At 42.3% G+C, this 18,316-nt stretch overlaps 1 protein-coding gene across 7 annotated transcripts in view; it reads left to right on the top strand.

Annotated features, from left to right (window-relative positions):
• The window catches only part of PTPN11 (protein tyrosine phosphatase non-receptor type 11), a 75,087-nt gene that overhangs the window by 47,355 nt on the left and 9,416 nt on the right, over positions 1 to 18,316 (top strand). For 3 of the 7 annotated variants that reach the window (XM_082417479.1, XM_082417478.1, XM_082417481.1), the window contains 6 exons: positions 233 to 312; positions 439 to 597; positions 4,814 to 4,945; positions 9,045 to 9,211; positions 10,124 to 10,191; positions 10,692 to 10,843. In XM_082417479.1, the coding sequence (XP_082273605.1) occupies positions 233 to 312; positions 439 to 597; positions 4,814 to 4,945; positions 9,045 to 9,211; positions 10,124 to 10,191; positions 10,692 to 10,843 (758 nt within the window). Of the gene's footprint in view, positions 1 to 232; positions 313 to 438; positions 598 to 4,813; positions 4,946 to 9,044; positions 9,212 to 10,123; positions 10,192 to 10,691; positions 10,844 to 12,933; positions 14,414 to 18,316 lie in introns of those variants that run through there. The other 4 variants (XM_082417480.1, XM_082417483.1, XM_082417482.1 and 1 more) reach the window with 2 other exon arrangements.

Below are 18,316 nucleotides of genomic sequence, written 5' to 3' on the forward strand. Positions count from 1 at the left end.
TCTATATATCCATAGTACATTATCAAAACCAGGGAATTGACATTGCTACTTTATTCTCTTAAAGAAAGCATTATGAGGCATCATATTCAGATTATTGTTTAGGATTTAGTTTTTAATGTTGTTTTATCATGAAATGAACAAAACTTGGACTCGTTGAGGATGAACTGATTTGAACTGATTTGTCCTGAAGAGGTCTCAGTACCTTTGTGACCGTGGTCTCTTTTTCTTCCAGTTGATCACACCAGGGTTGTCCTACACGATGGTGATCCCAATGAGCCTGTTTCAGATTACATCAATGCAAACATTATCATGGTAAACTTTGTTTCTTGTGGTGTTTTCTGACTGTATATTGCTAGCCAGTTTTTGTATTTTAAATCCTTCCTCATGGCCTGAAAGCAGTTTTCAAATGTTTGAAGTATTTTCTTCCCAAATTTCTAGCCTGAATTTGAAACCAAGTGCAACAACTCAAAGCCCAAAAAGAGTTACATTGCCACACAAGGCTGCCTGCAAAACACCGTGAATGACTTTTGGCGGATGGTGTTTCAAGAGAACTCCCGAGTGATTGTCATGACAACAAAAGAAGTGGAGAGAGGAAAGGTATGCTATATACTCTACTTTTTTGAAGTATTGGACATGTCAGGTTGAACATGTTAAGAACTGAATAAGGACTTCCCTGGTTGCGCAGTGGTTAAGAATCCGCCTGCCAATGCAGGGCACACGGGTTCGAGCCCTGGTCCCAGAAGATCCCACATGCCGCAGAGCAACTAAGCCCGTGCGCCACAACTACTGAGCCTGCGTTGTGGAGCCCATGTGCTGCAACTACTGAAGCCCGCGCGCCTAGAGCCCGTGCTCCACAACAAGAGAAGCCACCACAATGAGAAGCCTGCGCACTGCAATGAAGAGTAGTCCCTGCTCACCGCAACTAGAGAAAGCCCGTGGGTAGCAACGAAGACCCAACACAACCAAAAATAAAATATAAATAAATAAATAAATTTATTTAAAAAAAAAAAAGCTGAGTAAACACAGTAAGCTTACTCTGACCCTCTGGGAAAAAGGGAGTAGGAGAAATTTGATTATGACGTACTTTGGTGTAGTTTTCTTTATGTTTCTTCTTCTTAGGGTTCATGGAGCTTCTTGGGTCTGTGGGTTTATAGTTTTCTTCAAATTTGAACAATGTTTACTATTTCTTCACATATGAACTGCCAACCCACCCTGTCCTGGGATACCAATTACACACATATTAGGCTGTTTGAAGTTGTCCTGAGACTTTCTTCATTTTTTTTCAGTTCACTTTTTTCCCTCTGTGTCTGGAATAAGTTAGATAAGTTTCTTTTGCTCTACGTGTTTCAGTTAATCTTTTCTTCTGCAGTGTAGAGTCTGCTGTTCATCCTATCCAGTGTAATTTTCACAGTAGACATTGTCCTTTTCATTTAAGTTTTATTTGAGTCTTTTTAATATATTCTATGTCTCTCTTCTTAACATGTCCATCATTTACTGTACCTTTTGAACATATGAAATATATTTATAATAACTTTTTAAATGTCCTTGTTACTAATCCTATTATATATGTCATTTCATTTTTCCATTTTAGTGGTTTAAGGTAGGAGAGTAAATCCAGTCTCTGTTACCCCATTGTGTCCAGAAGCAGAGGTCATAAAGGGAGTGTAAGAAGGCCTGTCTGGTACCTTCAGGGGATTAGAGGACTAATCAATAAACATTGATTTCACTTGTCATGTGAACTATACTCAGGACTTCTAAGCATTTAAAAAATTAATTTGAACTATCCAGACAATATATTCAGATAAACATTCAAACTCCTTACAATTAAAATTACCTTTGTCACCATCCCTCGTCCACCCAGTTGTTCCCTCCTCCAACATAAACCCTCTTATCAGTTTGATGTGTATTCTTCGACACTGTCTTCTTGGCATTTGCATATGCATGTGTATAATAGGCATTATATACCTACATTTGCACATGTACATGTATTTACATACATACATGCACCTATAGAAGTATATAGTGCTATTTTCTGACAAGTACTGTATGAAAAAGTGCTGTCATACAGTAACTTTATTGTGTATCTTGGGTTTTTTTCCCCCCAGTAAATATATGTTCTAACTTCTTCTGTTAGTACATATTGGCCTATCTCATTCTTTTTAGTAATCGCATGGTATTCCATGGTATGGATGTACCACCATTTGTTTAACCGTCATATATTAGGCATTTAAATGTTTCAGTTTTTGCTCTTATAAACAGTGCTGAAGTGAACAATCTTGTTCTTGCTTTTGTATGTGGCAAGTGTTTCTCTAGGTTAGATGTCAAGAAGAATTGCTAGGTCATAGGGGATATGCATGTCATAAATTAAAAAAAAATTTTTTTTAATTTTATTTTTCTTTTTTTCTCCTATCTTTTTTCTGTTTTTGAAATTTTTTTGTTTATTTTTTCTTGTTTATTTATTGTTTTTGCTTTTGCATGTTGCAAATTTTAATAAATTCTGCCAACTACCCTCTAGAGTGGTTGTCCCAGTGTACACTCCCCCCAAGCAGCATATGCCTAGTACCCATCTCCCTGCACTCTTCATGACACTTCAGGTTTTTAAAAATTATAACATCCCACACCTATAGAGAAGCAGACAAATCTCACTGAGTGACAGCTGTATGTGTTATCCCAAAGTGAACCCATCCATTGTGGATTTTTTAATATGGAAAGGTTCTCTGTTTTTGTTTGTGTTCTAGTCAAAGTTCTTTTTTTTAGATATACTTTAACTGGTTTATGTAAAAGTTGCATGGAATGTAGCAGTCATACCCTATAAAAAGACAGATGGGTGATTTTGGATTTTAGCCCTTCTAATGTAATTTTCATACCAGTTATGAAGGGCAGTGTGATTTTGTAAGATTTTCGTTGTTGTACTGCTAGTTGTTACACTTCTGAATACCTTTGAGGCCAGGTCTGGTCATTGTGAAACAAAGGCTTCTGCTAGCAGCTGCCTGCAGTAACAGTAGATGTTCTTGAATTAACGGACAAGTTAAAATGTCTTCATAGTTTCTGCTTCAGGTGAGTGTCACCTGCTCTAAGTATGGAAAGGAAAACTGAGCCCTCCGTCCTGCCTGTTGCCCGATTGCAGTTGTAGGAGGCCGCCTGTTCTCAGAGGACTTGGGAGCTGTGAAGAGAGGGTTCTCGGGTCACTTCAGAGGGATCAGGATTGGTCCCTCTCAGAAGAGCTGCCAGAAACTCCTAGAATAGACAGACGTTGGGCCAAGTCACTCTGCCCCCCGCTCCTTACCTCCTTCTCCCGGCCTTTGTCTGTTTTCTCATTCTTCCTCTGTATTCTGCTGCTGGAGAGGAGGACATGATGGGCTTTCAGTCTCCCTGCGAGCGTTTCTGGTAACTTGTTCGCTTGTTATCCCCTCCAGTGCACAGAAGAAAAACCAGACTCTGAATTCCCTTTGATTCCTGGGCTTTAATTTAAGAGCTAAAGTATTAGCACTCACATTTTAGAATTTGTTTGCCAAGGTTTACATCAGAGTTTGGGAAACTGGGAGGAGGGCACAGTAGATTGCAGATATGCAGAGTCAGCTACAATGTTAGGAGTTGTGATTTAATTTGTCTTCTTTTGAGCGACCAGCAGTCCTCAGAATTGATTGGAGAGTGACAGCATTGCATACATTTAATAGTCAAAGTGTTTATTTGGGGATAATAAAAATTGTGTCAAATCTGTCAAAGAGGTTTTTGGATCTACAGAATCGTGGAGGGAAAGCTGAATTCAGAATAATACATAAAAGACCACATAAGCCATGCCAAGCAGAAAAGTAAACACTGTCCATTAATTCTTCTGTTGACCTTTCCTCCTGCCATGTTTTTTTTCTTTCCCTTAGTCATTGACTTTGGGGATGTCTGCAGCTGCTCTCTGATTTCTTGTTTTATAACAGTGAATTTCTCTGTCTTCCTAATGTACAAGGTAGATTTCTCTTGCTGATATTCGTGTCTTGGTTGTTGTTGAAAGTGAGTGGTGTGGGTGACTGCTCCCAGGAAAAAACAAGACACAAAGGCATTCTCTGCCCAGGACACATCACCAAATATGGGCAGACTCATCTCTCATTGAGCAAAATATCTTCCTCTTTGGCAGCCAGAATGATTCCCTTGGTGCCATATTCTCCAATCTGCCTGCTCTGAAGCCAGCAGCTATTGCAGGCTTGGCGTTCCCAGGCACCCAGTTAAGCGAAGGTGACGTGTGTAGCAGGTATCAGATGGATCTGGATATAGAAAAAGCAGCTGGTTCAAAACCCCATCAGCTGCCTTTCTGTGCTGGAGTTATTCACACTTGGGTTAGGTAAGGCGGGGAGACCTCCTACACCGGCACGGAAATGAACCAGACAGTCTGGCTCATTGGGCAGCCCATCCACCTCCAGAGCCCCTGCTTGCCTTCCCTGCAGAGTGACTGGCAGATCTCCGGATTTCAGGACTGAGCGCATGCTAGACAGCACCTTCACACAGGGTAGTCCCCTTCTTTCTGCCTCTTTGGTTCTTTAGAGAGAAATAAACAAACACTGACTCTCCTTGGACCTGTGGCTTAAATTAGACAATTTTGCAGCAGCGGCTTTCTCTTCCCACTTCTCCCTGGTTCTCCACACACCTGCTTTTCTTTTTGAATTCTTCTTTCCTTCTTTCACAACCCAACAGTTAGATACCAGACAGGCCATTTTCCATGTTAGTGATCATCAAGGAAGACTTGAACGTTGGTTTTCTTTTGGTTTCGGCTTTCATGTCAGACTTCACAGAGATTAACTGTCTTTTCTCTGATCCCTTCCAGAGTAAATGTGTCAAATACTGGCCTGATGAGTATGCGCTAAAAGAATACGGGGTCATGCGCGTTCGGAACGTCAAAGAAAGTGCTGCTCATGACTATACGTTAAGAGAACTTAAACTTTCGAAGGTTGGACAAGTAAGTATATTGTCGTACTTTAGAGACTTTAGTAACTGCGCGTGGTGTACACTAATCCAGGGTTGTGCGGTTACTCCTGTCTGCATACCTTCAGGCCTTCATTCACTCACTGAATAACATCCATCTATCAGGCGCCTTCTACGTGCCAGGCACCGTCAAGGTACTACTGATACATCGCAAACCAGACCGGCACAGTCCCTGCCCCCACAGAGCCTGGGGAGGTGGAAGGTTAAGGAGTAAATAACCAACTAAGCTTTCCGACTGTGCTCCAGCTGTGAAAGCCACAGGATGGTGTGTTAGAGAGTGACTGGGTACCCTAGATGGAGTAAAGAGGGAGGGCCTCTCTGAGGGGGTGCCACGCAAGCTGAGACCTGAAGGTAGAGCAGCATCCAGGGGGTCAGGAGAGGAGTGTTCTAAGCAGAGGGAGCAGCCAGTGCAAAGGCCCTGGGGCCTATTTAGTGACCAGATTCCATGGCATCAGCTTTTAATTGCTTGTAGTTCAGGTTTGTCCCTGGGATGACTAACTTGAATCCAACAAGATTTGGATTCATTTTAATTTCATGGTGAGAGGGGCTTACTTTCTCAAGGTCCTTTGGGGACAGAAAGGTAAGCGAAATAGCCTTTGTTCTCAGGGAATTGCAGTCGTGTAGCCGAGAGAAGCCACGTATACAAAGTCCTGCGCTGTCGAGCAGACACCGGCTGTCACACCCGTCTAAGGTGCTGGGGTTCTGCTGAGGCTGGGCTTCCTTCCAGCTGGGGCATCAGGGAGACCGTCTCAGAAGAGGGTGGGCCTTTAGGGCGGGGTCTCTGTGGGAGAAGATGGTGGAGGGAGGGCCTCCCAGATGAAGTGTCGTTGTCAGCCAGGGTTCTGAAGTGCCACCGTCAAGGAAGTGGGGTTTACAGGGAATGAAGGCAAGTGGGGAATTGAGGGAGTAAACTTGGGTTGAGAGAGGTTGGGACCAATTTGGGAAGAGCCTTAACTCTCATATGAAGAAATGTAAATTTTAGGGACTTCCCTTTTGGCCCAGTGGTTAGGACCCTGTGCTTCCATTGTAGAGGGCCTGGGTTCGATCCCTGGTTGGGGAACTAAGATCCCACATGCCGCAGGCATGGCCAAAAAAAGAAAAAAAAGAAATGTAAATTTTATTCATTGGCTGGTGTAGGACCCGTGACGGTTCCTGTGCCAAGTGGACACATGTGTGGAGACAGGTGCCAGGAAGGTGTCCTACAGCCCCCCGAGGGAGGAGTGGGATGGGGTGACTCCAGTGGCCAGGACGCCTGTAACCAGGAGGGCTCTGCAGAGGTCTAGGTCTGATGGCCTCTCTCCACGTTTTGCTTCTTTTTCCTTCCTTTGGAAATGAATATGGTATAAAATGCCAGAATAAACTCTAGAATAGAGACGCGAGGGATGTGACAGACCCCTTGGGGGGGGGGGGTGAAGTCTGCAGGGTGTGTAGGGATAGTTTGGCTATTGGAGGAGGAGGAGGAATCAGACATCGTGGGGTTTTGAGTCTGAGTGCACGGTGGCACTGTGGCAGAGGTCTGAAAAGCTGGAAGATGTACAGGATGGTAGGGCTTGAATCGTTTGGGTAAAAGATGGTAGGGGCAATGGAAAGAAGGGGACCGACTGGAGATAATTGTGGATGTAAATGTGAAGGGATTTGATGATGGCGTGAATGAGGGGCGAGGGCTGCAGCAGATGTGAGGAGGGAGGGAGGAGGAAGCGCAACCTGCTGGACATGTAAAGTTTGAGACGCCTTTCAGACGTCAAGGCGAGGATGCCAGGGAGGCAAGGGTGGAGGCTGGACGAGGAGGCGGATGGGATCTAGAGCATCACGGATGGGTTGGTTTTGATCGATGGGGATAGTACTTCTTGGCCACAGGAGGGAAAGAGGAGAAGGTGGCCACAGATACAGGGAGGGGAGCTGACAGGGATTTGCTCTAAATTCTCTATCAGACCTGAGGCAAGGCCATCCTTTGACATTCAAAGGGAATAAGAAGAGGCGAAATGTTTGAGGAAAGTGAGGAAAGGATGAAATAGTCATTGTGTAGCAAGGCAAGAAATCCAGTAAATTTCTGGGCAGTGCTGAGTGCCCATTGAGGTGGTGAAGATGGACATTCAGTGATACCAGTCACCTGGTGTGAGTTTTCTCCAAGGACACTCTGTTCCTTGGGTACAAAACAGGGAAAGTGGGTGGTTTGGTTCGTCCAGGCTTGGGGCTTCGCTGGGGCGGGGCGGGGTGTGTGTGTTTGTGTGTGCAGTGGATGGAGAGAGGGTGGAGGGAGTGGACGTCTGTGATGGAGAGTGACTGTCAGGAGATTGCGTGGAATCTGAGCTGGGCACGCCGCCAGCGAGGGGCGGGAGGAGGCAGGCGGAGGGTGGAGGAGGGGCTCAGTGGTCTGGTGAGTTCCAGGAGGTGGTCGGGGGACTGAAGTGAGCTGGAAGCCTCGGCAGTTGTGGTCCAGGGTGGGATGTCAACCTTCTGATGTCAGCGGGGGTGCAGTTGTGGGGAGAGGGTGGAGGTTCAATCGATTGCAGAGACTGAGAGAGGAGTCGTCAAGCAGAAATGAGACAGAGATTTAGAGGACATCAGACAAAGATTCCAGATAGGTTTTTCTTCAGGTTTAGTGATAAACTACCCATCTTCTCATCATCAGGTGTTTCTCAGTAGCAGGTGGATTTTTCTTCAGTTTTAGTGATAAACCATCCATCTTCTTGTTATCGGAGATTTGGGAGGAGCAGGTACGGGAAATGTTGGCGTTAGGGTTTGTGTTTTGCACCCTCGGATGCAGGTGCTGACATGGGACCGATCATTTCTCCGGAATTGCTGGTCACAGATTATCTGCTTTTTTGTAGAGCTCGTTCCGTGTTTTCTAAAGTGCTATCACATGATCTCATTTAAGCCTCCTAATTGCCTGGGAAGGAGGGGAGGGAGCAGAGACCTCAGTGGCCATTTACGAAGGAGGAGGAGCAAGGGTGCTCCGGGTGCTGGATCTCTCTCGTTCCCTGTCCTTTCTGTGACCCTGGTAGCCCCCTGATTTTTAGCTCACTGGTAACATACAGAAAAATCTTTTTCTGACTCAGCAGATTAAATGCACATAATTCAAGAAAGGATCTTGATTGTGGTTCAGATTCCCTGGATGTTCTGAAGGTTACTGGTGGTGGACACTGGTCTAGTTACTCTTTCTCTCTTTTTTTAAATCCCCTTTAAAAATGTTACTTAGCTTGGATTGTCTCCAGATATGTAGGAAGAAGATGTAGTGACGAATAGTGCTGTTACAGTGATCCAATCTGGGTAGACCCAGAACACGATGCGTTTTGGTTTTTTGTGGTCTTGGTACACTTGTTGACCTTTATTAATGTCAGTCCTCAGAAGAGCACTGGTGTGCTGAGTCTCTTAACTGTCTGTTGCGCAGTGGCTGTGTGTTTAATTGAGGTTGTTTATTCCTCACGATGGTGTCGTGACTGAGAGATTCTTATCTCCACCGGCAAATGAAGAAGTTGAGGCTTAGAGATGCCCAGGGGCCGCAGTGAGTGTGAATCCTGAGATTTGGGCCTAAATCCACCCATCTGATTGCAAAGCCTGTCTTCTTATCTGCTTTGCACCAAACAGAGGTTTAAATATATTATAATAAAAGTGTGTGTTGGGGGAGGGGAGGAGGGCCAGGTACAAAAAGACAAAGAGGAACAAGTGCTTGAGGGAATACCCGTTTTCTCATCCGGTGGGACGAGAGCCCTGAGTCCCTGAGGCCTCAGTTGCCTCCCAGGTAGAGCTGCACTTGGATGAAGAGGATCAGGGACCTCGTCTGCCCCTGGCTGAGGACTCAGAGACTGGTTCAGGCTGTAGTTTCCTGAAGAACAGATAGCCGTACGAGACATCTTGGTTCTTATGACAGAGGCCAAGGGTTGCCTCCAGGATTGCTCAGCCAGACCCAAAAGGAGGAGAGATCTGGGAAACTCGTGAAGGGGACCTGTAAACAGTGTGTGAGGAGGCTCTGTGCGGGCCCGGTCCCCTGGCTCACGTAGGATCTGGGAAAGATGGGGACCAGACGATTCCTCAACCCCTTGATTTATTTAATTCTTTTCTGGTTTTTCTTGGCTCTACTCCAGGGGAATACGGAGAGAACGGTCTGGCAATACCACTTTCGGACCTGGCCGGACCACGGAGTGCCCAGTGACCCCGGGGGCGTGCTGGACTTCCTGGAGGAGGTCCACCATAAGCAGGAGAGCATCATGGACGCGGGGCCTGTGGTGGTTCACTGCAGGTGACCAACCCTTCCACCTCTATGACGCTGCCTGTCCCGTGTCCTGACGCCCAGGGGGCTTGTTTTTACCTGCCCATCCCCAGCTCTTTAACTGAGGGAAAAATTTAATCTCTGTTTGAGGCATTAAGGGACCACTTTGACCCAAAGTACATTTCTTCTAGATCCTACGGGACCATCGTGTACCTGGGGGTGGTGGGGCAGAGGGTGGTAAACACAGTCCTTATTCTCAAGGAGCCCTTAGTCTGGTAATGTTTGCTTGGTTTTCTTTGTTAATATAGTAATTTAGGATTCATCTCTTTGATTGTGCTTCTGTTCTCTTTTTCCACGGAAATAAGGTATACTTTTTCCCCTGACAATATACTTGTTTGCTTCAGAAGATTTGGACCGCTCCCCATCCAGGCTTCTAGAAGCCAGGCCCATGGCCTCTGTACCAGAGTTCGCAGGCTGCTGGTACCCAAGCTTAGGTTTCATGATTATACTGCGGAAAGTCTGGTTTCTGAAATCTCTTTCATATGCAAGTAGATGTGTGTGAAACGTTATTTATTCAGTTCTTTAAAAGCTCCCTTTTATTGAGCACTTGCTCTGTACCAGCATCTGAGCTCAGTGCTTTTCATCCGTTACTCATATTTGATCCTCACAACAACCCATTTCATAGATGAAGAAACTGAGGGTCAGAGAGGTTAAGGGAGTTGCCTCAGGCACATTGTGCTGGAGAAGCTGGGCTCCAAGTGTAGGATGGACTGAGTCCAAAGCTATGTGCTCTTTGCTAATATATTTGCAAATATAAATAGACAATCTTATAAACACTCCCAAGAGCAGACATTGTTTCTGTTAATATTAATAGCTTGGTTTTGGTTATAAAACCCTCATGAATGACTCAGTTGTCCTCGCTCTTCATCCTTCTGCCCACAGTGCTGGAATTGGCCGAACAGGGACGTTCATTGTGATTGATATTCTTATTGACATCATCAGAGAGAAAGGTAGGTCATCTGGAGGACAAGAAGCTACGGTTCCTGTTTTCAGTTTATGGAAGGAAAGTGCTAGTGAAAATAGCCTGTAGAAGAGAATTGAATGTTAAAATATTTTCACAAAAATCTAGGCCGGAGACTTCAGCTTTCAGTATGTTTGCCAGAGAACAGAAGTGATGCTGTTTGAGCTTTTGGCATAAAACAAAGCCTAGGAGCTGTGGGTGCCACTGCTCTGGTCTTTTGTTGAACATGCAGCTGCCTAATCCTTGCTGATGGTATGGGACGGTGCTGTTGGAACGTGAGGGACCCCTCACTGCTGACCCTTTACCCTGTAAATTTCTAGGATCCTTGGTATTGGTCAGAAGGCCAGTGCTGTAGCCCTTGGAACATGTTCGGTTAGAACATTAAAGACTAAATTTGCTTTATCTCTGAGTCTGCTAACAGTTGTGCATTAAACCACTTCACATTGTCTCTGCAGTTTATCCTGATACTCCATGGTGTTTGCTTTGTAGGTGTCGACTGTGACATTGACGTTCCCAAAACCATTCAGATGGTGCGGTCTCAGAGGTCAGGGATGGTCCAGACAGAAGCACAGTACCGATTCATCTACATGGCCGTCCAGCATTATATTGAAACACTACAGCGCAGGATTGAAGAAGAGCAGGTACCAAGCCTAGAAGGCTGGCGTGTGTATTTTCAGTGGTTTTTTCTGGGCAGCTTGGTTATACTCTCCTTCCATGCAAAAGGACAGGCTCTGATAGATAACTGTCTTTCTTTGAAAGGGAGAAACAAGTTCCCAACCAGGAAGGGCCTCTCTGGAAACGAATTATTCCCTACTTCACAGCTCTGATTTTTCAGTATGGAGTAGCTCAGGAAGGGGCACCAGGCCTGACAGATTGGGGAAACAGCCACAGAAAAATTGGGATTTTCCCAGGCTCACGTGGCAAGCTTAGAACGCAAAGCCTCAAAGTTTCCAGCCTGTTCCACTTTTGGTCCAGGCGATATTCATCCTGATTCCATCTCTTAAATGAACGCCTCACTCTTAATAGCACATGGGGGTTTGAACCACCAATTTGGTCGAGTTGGAAACAGTAAAATTTCAATTTTAATAAGCCATGCATAATGAAGAACAATGTGGCATTGGTGCCTTTCCATTGGAAGCTCTTCGTAACAGACACAAAGCTGAGTTAAAGAGGATTGAGGAGGCTGCTCTTTTGGGAGCGTAGGCTTATCTCCCTCCCCAGCCCCAGCCCCAGCCCCAGCCCCAGCCCTGTCGCTGTGCTGCAGACTGCATAGTGTCTAAACACCAACAGTATTTGCCTGCTTTACCCTGTTTATTACCTTCCAGAAAACTCAGCTTCTCAAAATTGGACCCGCCACCTGATTGAAAGATTTCTAGCCTAGCAGCATAGCAGCCGTGTTATCAAAGCGTGGTTAGCCAAAGTTAGTTAGTTTAGTAGGTTCTCAGTCCACAAAGAAATACTCACTAGATTGTTTCCTTGTACAAAAACATCTTCAGAAGCAGTGTGTGTATAGAAAGGTACCGTCAAATAGTTAACAAGCTACTGGTTTTGAACTTTACTGCTTTAAGTCTGACTTTGTGTGATTGTAAGTGCTATGAACTGTTTAGATGGTTACTGTAGGCTATTTTATATTTGTCTTCCAGTTATATTAATTTGGGCCCGGAATACTTAAAGCATAAAGTTGCCCAAAGAGAAGGACTCCTAATAAATACAAGAGAGTATAGTACAGTTGGTACAAATGGGAAGTTATTCGGGAATATCTTGAAGAACATAATGTAGTCTTGTTCAGAAAAGCTGGGGGGAAAGCTCTCTATTTCACTCAGAAGCTTTGGTTTTTCTTCTTGTTTTGGAGAATTTAGGGACTTTCCCTCCCAGCTTTTCTGGCACTTCAGATCTTCCCATTACCATATGTGGTCCTTCTGACCCTGAATTTGAAGTTGTAATTTGGATTTAGGAACTACTTAAAAAAAAAAAAAAAACCTTTGTTGCTGCTCTTTTATTGGAGGTGAGGGGTAGGAGAGGTAGAATGTAGACAGAATATAGTCTACAGAATGTAGACTATAGAAACTGAATGTCCCTGGTAATCCCATCCCAAGAGTACTAGAATGCATGCATGCATTCATCCACTCAGCCAATACTTTTTTGGTGCCAATATGTGTCAGCACATGAACTACTATTTGGTATATGAGCCTTTGGATTTATGTAGCCTAAATATATGTAGGCTTAGATTATATTTATTTTTAAAACTTAGATCCCGTGATATGTTGTTTTCTGCATTGTATTGTTTGATTCAGTGTAGGAATTTGCTACTTGATTTAGTGGTAAAGTAAGAAGTACTTTATTTTAGCAGAAGGTTTAAGTGGCAGACTTAAGAACATTAAAACCACCTGATTTTTAAATTAAGCAAAAGAACAAAACTCATTTAGGATAATTAATTATTTTGAAATACAGTCATTTCCAAAATTATGAAGCATTAAGGACTTTTGGGAGTGGAAGAATTGCTACAGAGGGATAAATGAAAAAAAGAAAAGGCAGTAGAGAAACAGACAGCATTGGAAGGAGGAAATGCAGAAACAGAGGTGGGAATCTAGAGGAAATGCAAATGAGCAAGACTGAGAAAATTCTCAGCTCTTTATAAATGGATCTTCTCACACTCTGCTGTTTACTTGGAAGTAGATTTCTTTTGTTAACTTCCATTTCAGAATTAAAACAATTTTTTTTTTATTTGCAGAAACAGTATAATGGAATTCCCTTCACCCATCTTTCCTGACTGTTAACATTTTAACACATTTACTTTATCACTGATTCATAGTCTCTCTCTCCATATGTATATATACACACACACATATATAAATAACTTTATATATACCTATATAATTTTTTAAATGAAATGTTTGTAGGTTGCAAACATTAATGTCCCTTTGCCTCCAAATACTCTGATGTGTATTTCCTAGAAATAAGGACATTCTCTTATATAAGCATAGTAAAATTATCAAAATCAGGAAATCAGCACTGATATAGTAGCTATTTTCAAATCTATAGACCGTGTTCAGATTTTGCCAGTTTGTCCTACTAATATCCTTCCTGTGGTTCAGGGTCACGTGGTGCATTTAGTTGTCATGTATTTTTAGTCTCCTTTAATCTGGAGCAGTATTCAATCTTTATCTTTCATGACCTTGACATTTTTGAAGAGTTCAGACCAGTTGCTTGGTAGAATGCTCCTCAGTTTGGATTTGTATGATGTGTTCTCTTGATGAGATTCAGGTCATGCATTTTTGACAGGACGGTCGCAGAAGTGATGCTGTGTCCTTCCTGGTGCATCACATCATGAGCTCCCTCTTGGTTTGTTTCGCTCCTGGCGGTGTTAACTTTGATCACTTGATTAAGGTGTTGTCTGTCTGATTTCTCCACTGTTAAGTTGCTGTCTTTCCCTTTTTAGGTAATATCTTGTAGGTAGATACAAGAAACTATATAAATGAACAATTTTTCATCATACTTTTTGCCTACCAGTTTTACATTCATTCACGATTCTTGCCAGGAAAAATTACCACTGTGACGTTTGCCCAATGGTGATTTTCTCTTTCCACCATTCCCTTTTCATTTATTAGTTGGAAGCCTCCTATAAGGAATAGCTTTCCCATCTCCCTTATTTATTTACTCATTTATTTATTTATTTATTTATTTATGTCAGAGGGGGTGATAGTCCATTACTGTTACTTATTCTGTTGCTTAAACTGTCCCAAATTTGCCTAGTGGGAACCTTTTCGAGTTGGTTCCTGTGTTTTTTTGATATGTTCCCATTTTTTATTACTTCCTTACTCTTTTTGACACCACAAGATGATCTAGGTTCATCTTGTACTTTCCCAGCCATTTTTCTAAGGAGCCCTGATTCTTCTTATTGAAGAGTGGTATTTCAAAGCCAAGATGTGGATACTGGGTATGTTTGTTTGTACTGGTATAATATTCTTTGAATTGCTAATTAGCAAATTAATTACTCCTCTTGTCCAGCTCTCTCTATATAATCCCTCTCTCTCTCTCTCTCTCTCACACATATATATGTGTGTGTGTGTGTGTGTGTGTATGTGTATACATACATATATGCATGAGGCCATGTCTCCATTTGTCCTGACTGTTTTATTTGTTTCCCTAGCCTTGTGCTTCTTCACATATCTTCCATAATCTCCTTGGCTGAATAAAAAGGTGTTTTCACATTTGTTCATTTGTTTATTCATTCCTGCATTAATTAAAGTCAGTTGTATTATGTGCCAGGCACTGTGCCAGATCCCGGAAATATAAGTAGTCATGTTCCTGAAATGGAAATAAATCCGTATGATGGAGTAGAAGGAGTTAGAGGGAGAGCATGGGGCGTGTTGGGTGAGATTAGAAAAGTCAGCAGAGGCCAGATTTCGAGGGGGCAGGTCTTGCAGGCCATATTGAGGATTTAAAACTTTATCCTAAGGAAAATGGGAAATCACTGAGGATTTTGAAGCAGGGGAGTGACATAAAAAGATCCTCGGGTCTTCCCTGGTGGCACAGTGGTTAAGAATCCCCCTGCCAATGCAGGGGACATAGGTTCGATCCCTGCTCCGGGAAGATCCCACATGCCGCGGAGCAGCTAAGCCCGTGTGCCACAACTACTGACGCTGCACTCTAGAGACCTCGAGCCACAACTACTGAGCCCGCGTGCCGCAGTTACTGAAACCCACGCACCTAGAGTCCGTGCTCCGCAACAAGAGAAGCCACCGCAATGAGAAGCCTGTGCAGCGCAACGAAGAGTAGCCCCCGCTCGCCACAGCTAGAGAAAGCTCATGTGCAGCAACGAAGACCCAACGCAGCCAAAAATAAATAAATAAAAAATAAATAAATTTATGAAAAAAAGAGATCGTCATTTTAAAAAGAGGGCCCTGGCTTGAGAGGGAAGACTGGGTGGGCACGAGGCTTGAGCAGCTGCAGGGGGACCAGCGTCAGTGAGAACTGATGGTGGTTTGGACGGGATAGCAGGGGCTGATAGTGAGCCCAGGGAGAGTAGAACCAGTAAGATTCTGTGATTAGATGTGGAAGGAGCCAGGGTGTTTGTAATCCTGACATTTGAGCCCAGAGCACCCTGGATGCATCGTCGTGTTGCTCCATAACTTAGACAAGAGCGTTTTCATTTTACTCTCTCCCTGCTCTTGGCTTTTGGGCTTTTTTGTAATTTAAGGTTTAAGAATGTAACTGGGGTTACTCACGTGGAAAGATAGTTAATACCAGATGATTTTAGAGCCTCATGGTTGGTTCCTCCTTTCAACCTTGGCTGTGTGTCAGTTGACAAGACCGTAAGATTTGTTATAAACATTGCAAGAGACTTGGTAACCATGCTATGTCATTGAATTCCAGTGGAGGATAGATCAATTTCAGATCATTTTTTAGACCTCCTCTGAAATAAATTTCCCTCCACTCCCCAAAGCAAAACAAAACAAAATGAAACAAAACAGCCCCTACCCCCTGAGAATTTTTCTTGATCTATAAGACAGCCTGGGCTGTCATGGTTCCAAGAAACAAACCCATCTGACTTGTGAATCAGTTTTATTTCTTGTTTTTCCAAAATAAGCTAAAAAGCTCCAGCATTTTTATGTTATTCCTCAAGCTGCTATGATTTTTAAAAATAATTCCTGTTCCATTTGCATTAATTATTCCTCATTGGAAAATTCTTTTGTCATCACTTCATGTAGAAATATTGATTTTGATTTTCAAGAAAGTGTGTAGTAGGGAGAAAGAAATGGGGGGATGGAGTTTCAGTCATGCAAGATGAAGAGGTTCTAGAGATCTGCTGTACACCAATAGCAGGTGGTTAACAATATTATACTGTACACATAACGTTTTGTTAAGAGGATACCTCTCATGTGTTTTATTTTAAACCACAATTTTTAAAAAAGTGTTGAGTAGAAAGCATCTTTATGCTTCAGTTTATTTATTGTATATTAAAATTTTTTATTTAAAAAAATGAGTTAGGATTTTAAAACTTTTAAGTAAGTGATGTTCTCTGTCAATTCTTCCAGCTAATATTTAATTTTAAATTATATTGTATCTTTAAAAAAATTATTTCTTATGTAAGTCAGCATTTCAGTGCTAAAAAGTGTGTGTTAGCTATTCAGAGGTGATTATTCACAAGGGCTTTAAATTTTTAAAACCAGTTCAAAAAATTCAAATACTATATAGACTCAGTGAAACATTTTCTCCTCGGATTTCTTTTTTGCAACTTCTTCCCTAGACTATAAGTTCTGTAATGACTGCAATTTATAATAAATTGGTTTGGCTGCTTTAGCAGAGGCTAAATAATAGTGCCTTAAACAAGATAGAAGCTTATTTCTCTATAGAAAAGTCCAAGCTGGCAGGCAATTTGGGGATCAGAGGGTATAGGGCGGGGACCTAAGTTCATCCAGGGACCCAGGTACATTCGGTCTTGTCCCTCTACTGTCCTTTAGGACGTTTCCTTTTCCACCTGGTTGCAGAGAGTAGGAGGAAGTGGAGGGCAAGCAGCTGCCTGTTAACGTAGGAGTCAGACTTTCTCTGTCGAGGGTCAGACGGTGAGTCTCTTAGGCTTCCCAGTTGCATATGGTCTCTGTTGCATACTCTCTCTCTTTTTTTACAACCCTTTAAAAACTATTAAACTTGTGATGAAGTAACTATTCTTACAAGCCTTGCCAAAGGTCTGGGCTAGATTTGTCCCGTAGGCCATTAGTTTGCCAACCCCTGTTTTAAGGTTATGACTAGAAATTGCACACCACTTCCTCATCTGTTAAAAAGGGCTGGGCCTTCCCTGGCGGTCCAGTGGTCAAGACTCCACGCTTCCACTGCAGGGGGGCACGGGTTCGATCCCTGGTAGGGGAACCAAGATCCCCCGTGCCGTGTGGCGTGGCCAAAAAAAGTAAATAAATAACATAAATAATAAATAGGGCTAATAATAGTATCTATTTCAAAAGGTTGTTATAAGGATTAAAATGAGTAATATATTCAAATAGTGCCTGACACAAAGCCAGTGCTTAGAAAATTTTAACTGTTTTTACTGTAATAATAATTGATATTTAACTCTGTGAAAGAGAATTAGCATATTTTTCTTTTGTCTCCTGATTTTTGTCATTGTTTATGACATTTATATCATAATTATGACAGTTGTTCAGTGTTAGTGCTGTATTTAGATCAAAACTCTAGTCCTTTTATCATGGTTTCTGTTTCTCTGAATTCTTTGTTTTGATTTTGATTTATCTCTGTTGGCTAGATTTCATTACTAGCTGTTTTTTTTTTTTTTTTTAAGATAATTGCATTCTAAGTTTTTGCATGCTTAAAAATGTCCAAACATTGGTTTTATATCTAAAGGGTAACTTAGCAGGGTATAAGATTCTTGGGGGTTTTTTTCCCCACAGGATTTTTTGGAATTACGTGGCTGTGTTGGAGTCTAAAGTCAATTTGATTATCCCCCCTTATATGTGACTGACTTTTTCTGCCTGGAGATCCAATCCAGGGATATTCCTTATCGTTGATGTTTGGGAGATTGATTGTGAAGTTTTTCCTTTTAAAATGCAGATTCAGATTTTTTTTTTTCCTTTGAGATTTCAGGAATATTTACTTGCATTATGTTCTAGAATACTTTTTTCTGTTTTATTTGTTCCCATCTTCAGGAATTCCATAATATATATCAAATCTCTTAATAGCTTTCTCCATCACTTTTATGTATTTAATTAATAGTTTAAAAAATATGTTTTCCTCTAGACTGTTTACAATGTCCCTTTCTATGTTTTTAATCATTTAATTTTTTGCTACCTCTAATTAGACTTGAACTTACTATATTTCGTGTCTTTCTTCTTTTATTTCCTTTCGTTGCTTCGCCAGCTTGCTTTTCATCTCCTCTGTTGTCATATAATCTCTTATTTACACTCTTTTTTAAGAAAGCTCATGTCTCTAAAGTCTATGATATTAAGGCAGAACTACTTGTGTTCATCTTTTCTTCTTTCTTTGTTTAGGTTCTTTTTTGATGTGTTTTCTCCATCTGCCTTTTGCTCTTTGCTCCCTTTTTTCCTTTTTGTACCTTCCCCCCTTCTTTATATAGGTTCTGTGCTGACCCCTTCATTATCGGA

This window comes from Balaenoptera physalus (assembly GCF_965194825.1).
Source record: "Balaenoptera physalus genome assembly, chromosome: 12".
NCBI classification, from domain to species: domain Eukaryota; kingdom Metazoa; phylum Chordata; class Mammalia; order Artiodactyla; family Balaenopteridae; genus Balaenoptera; species Balaenoptera physalus.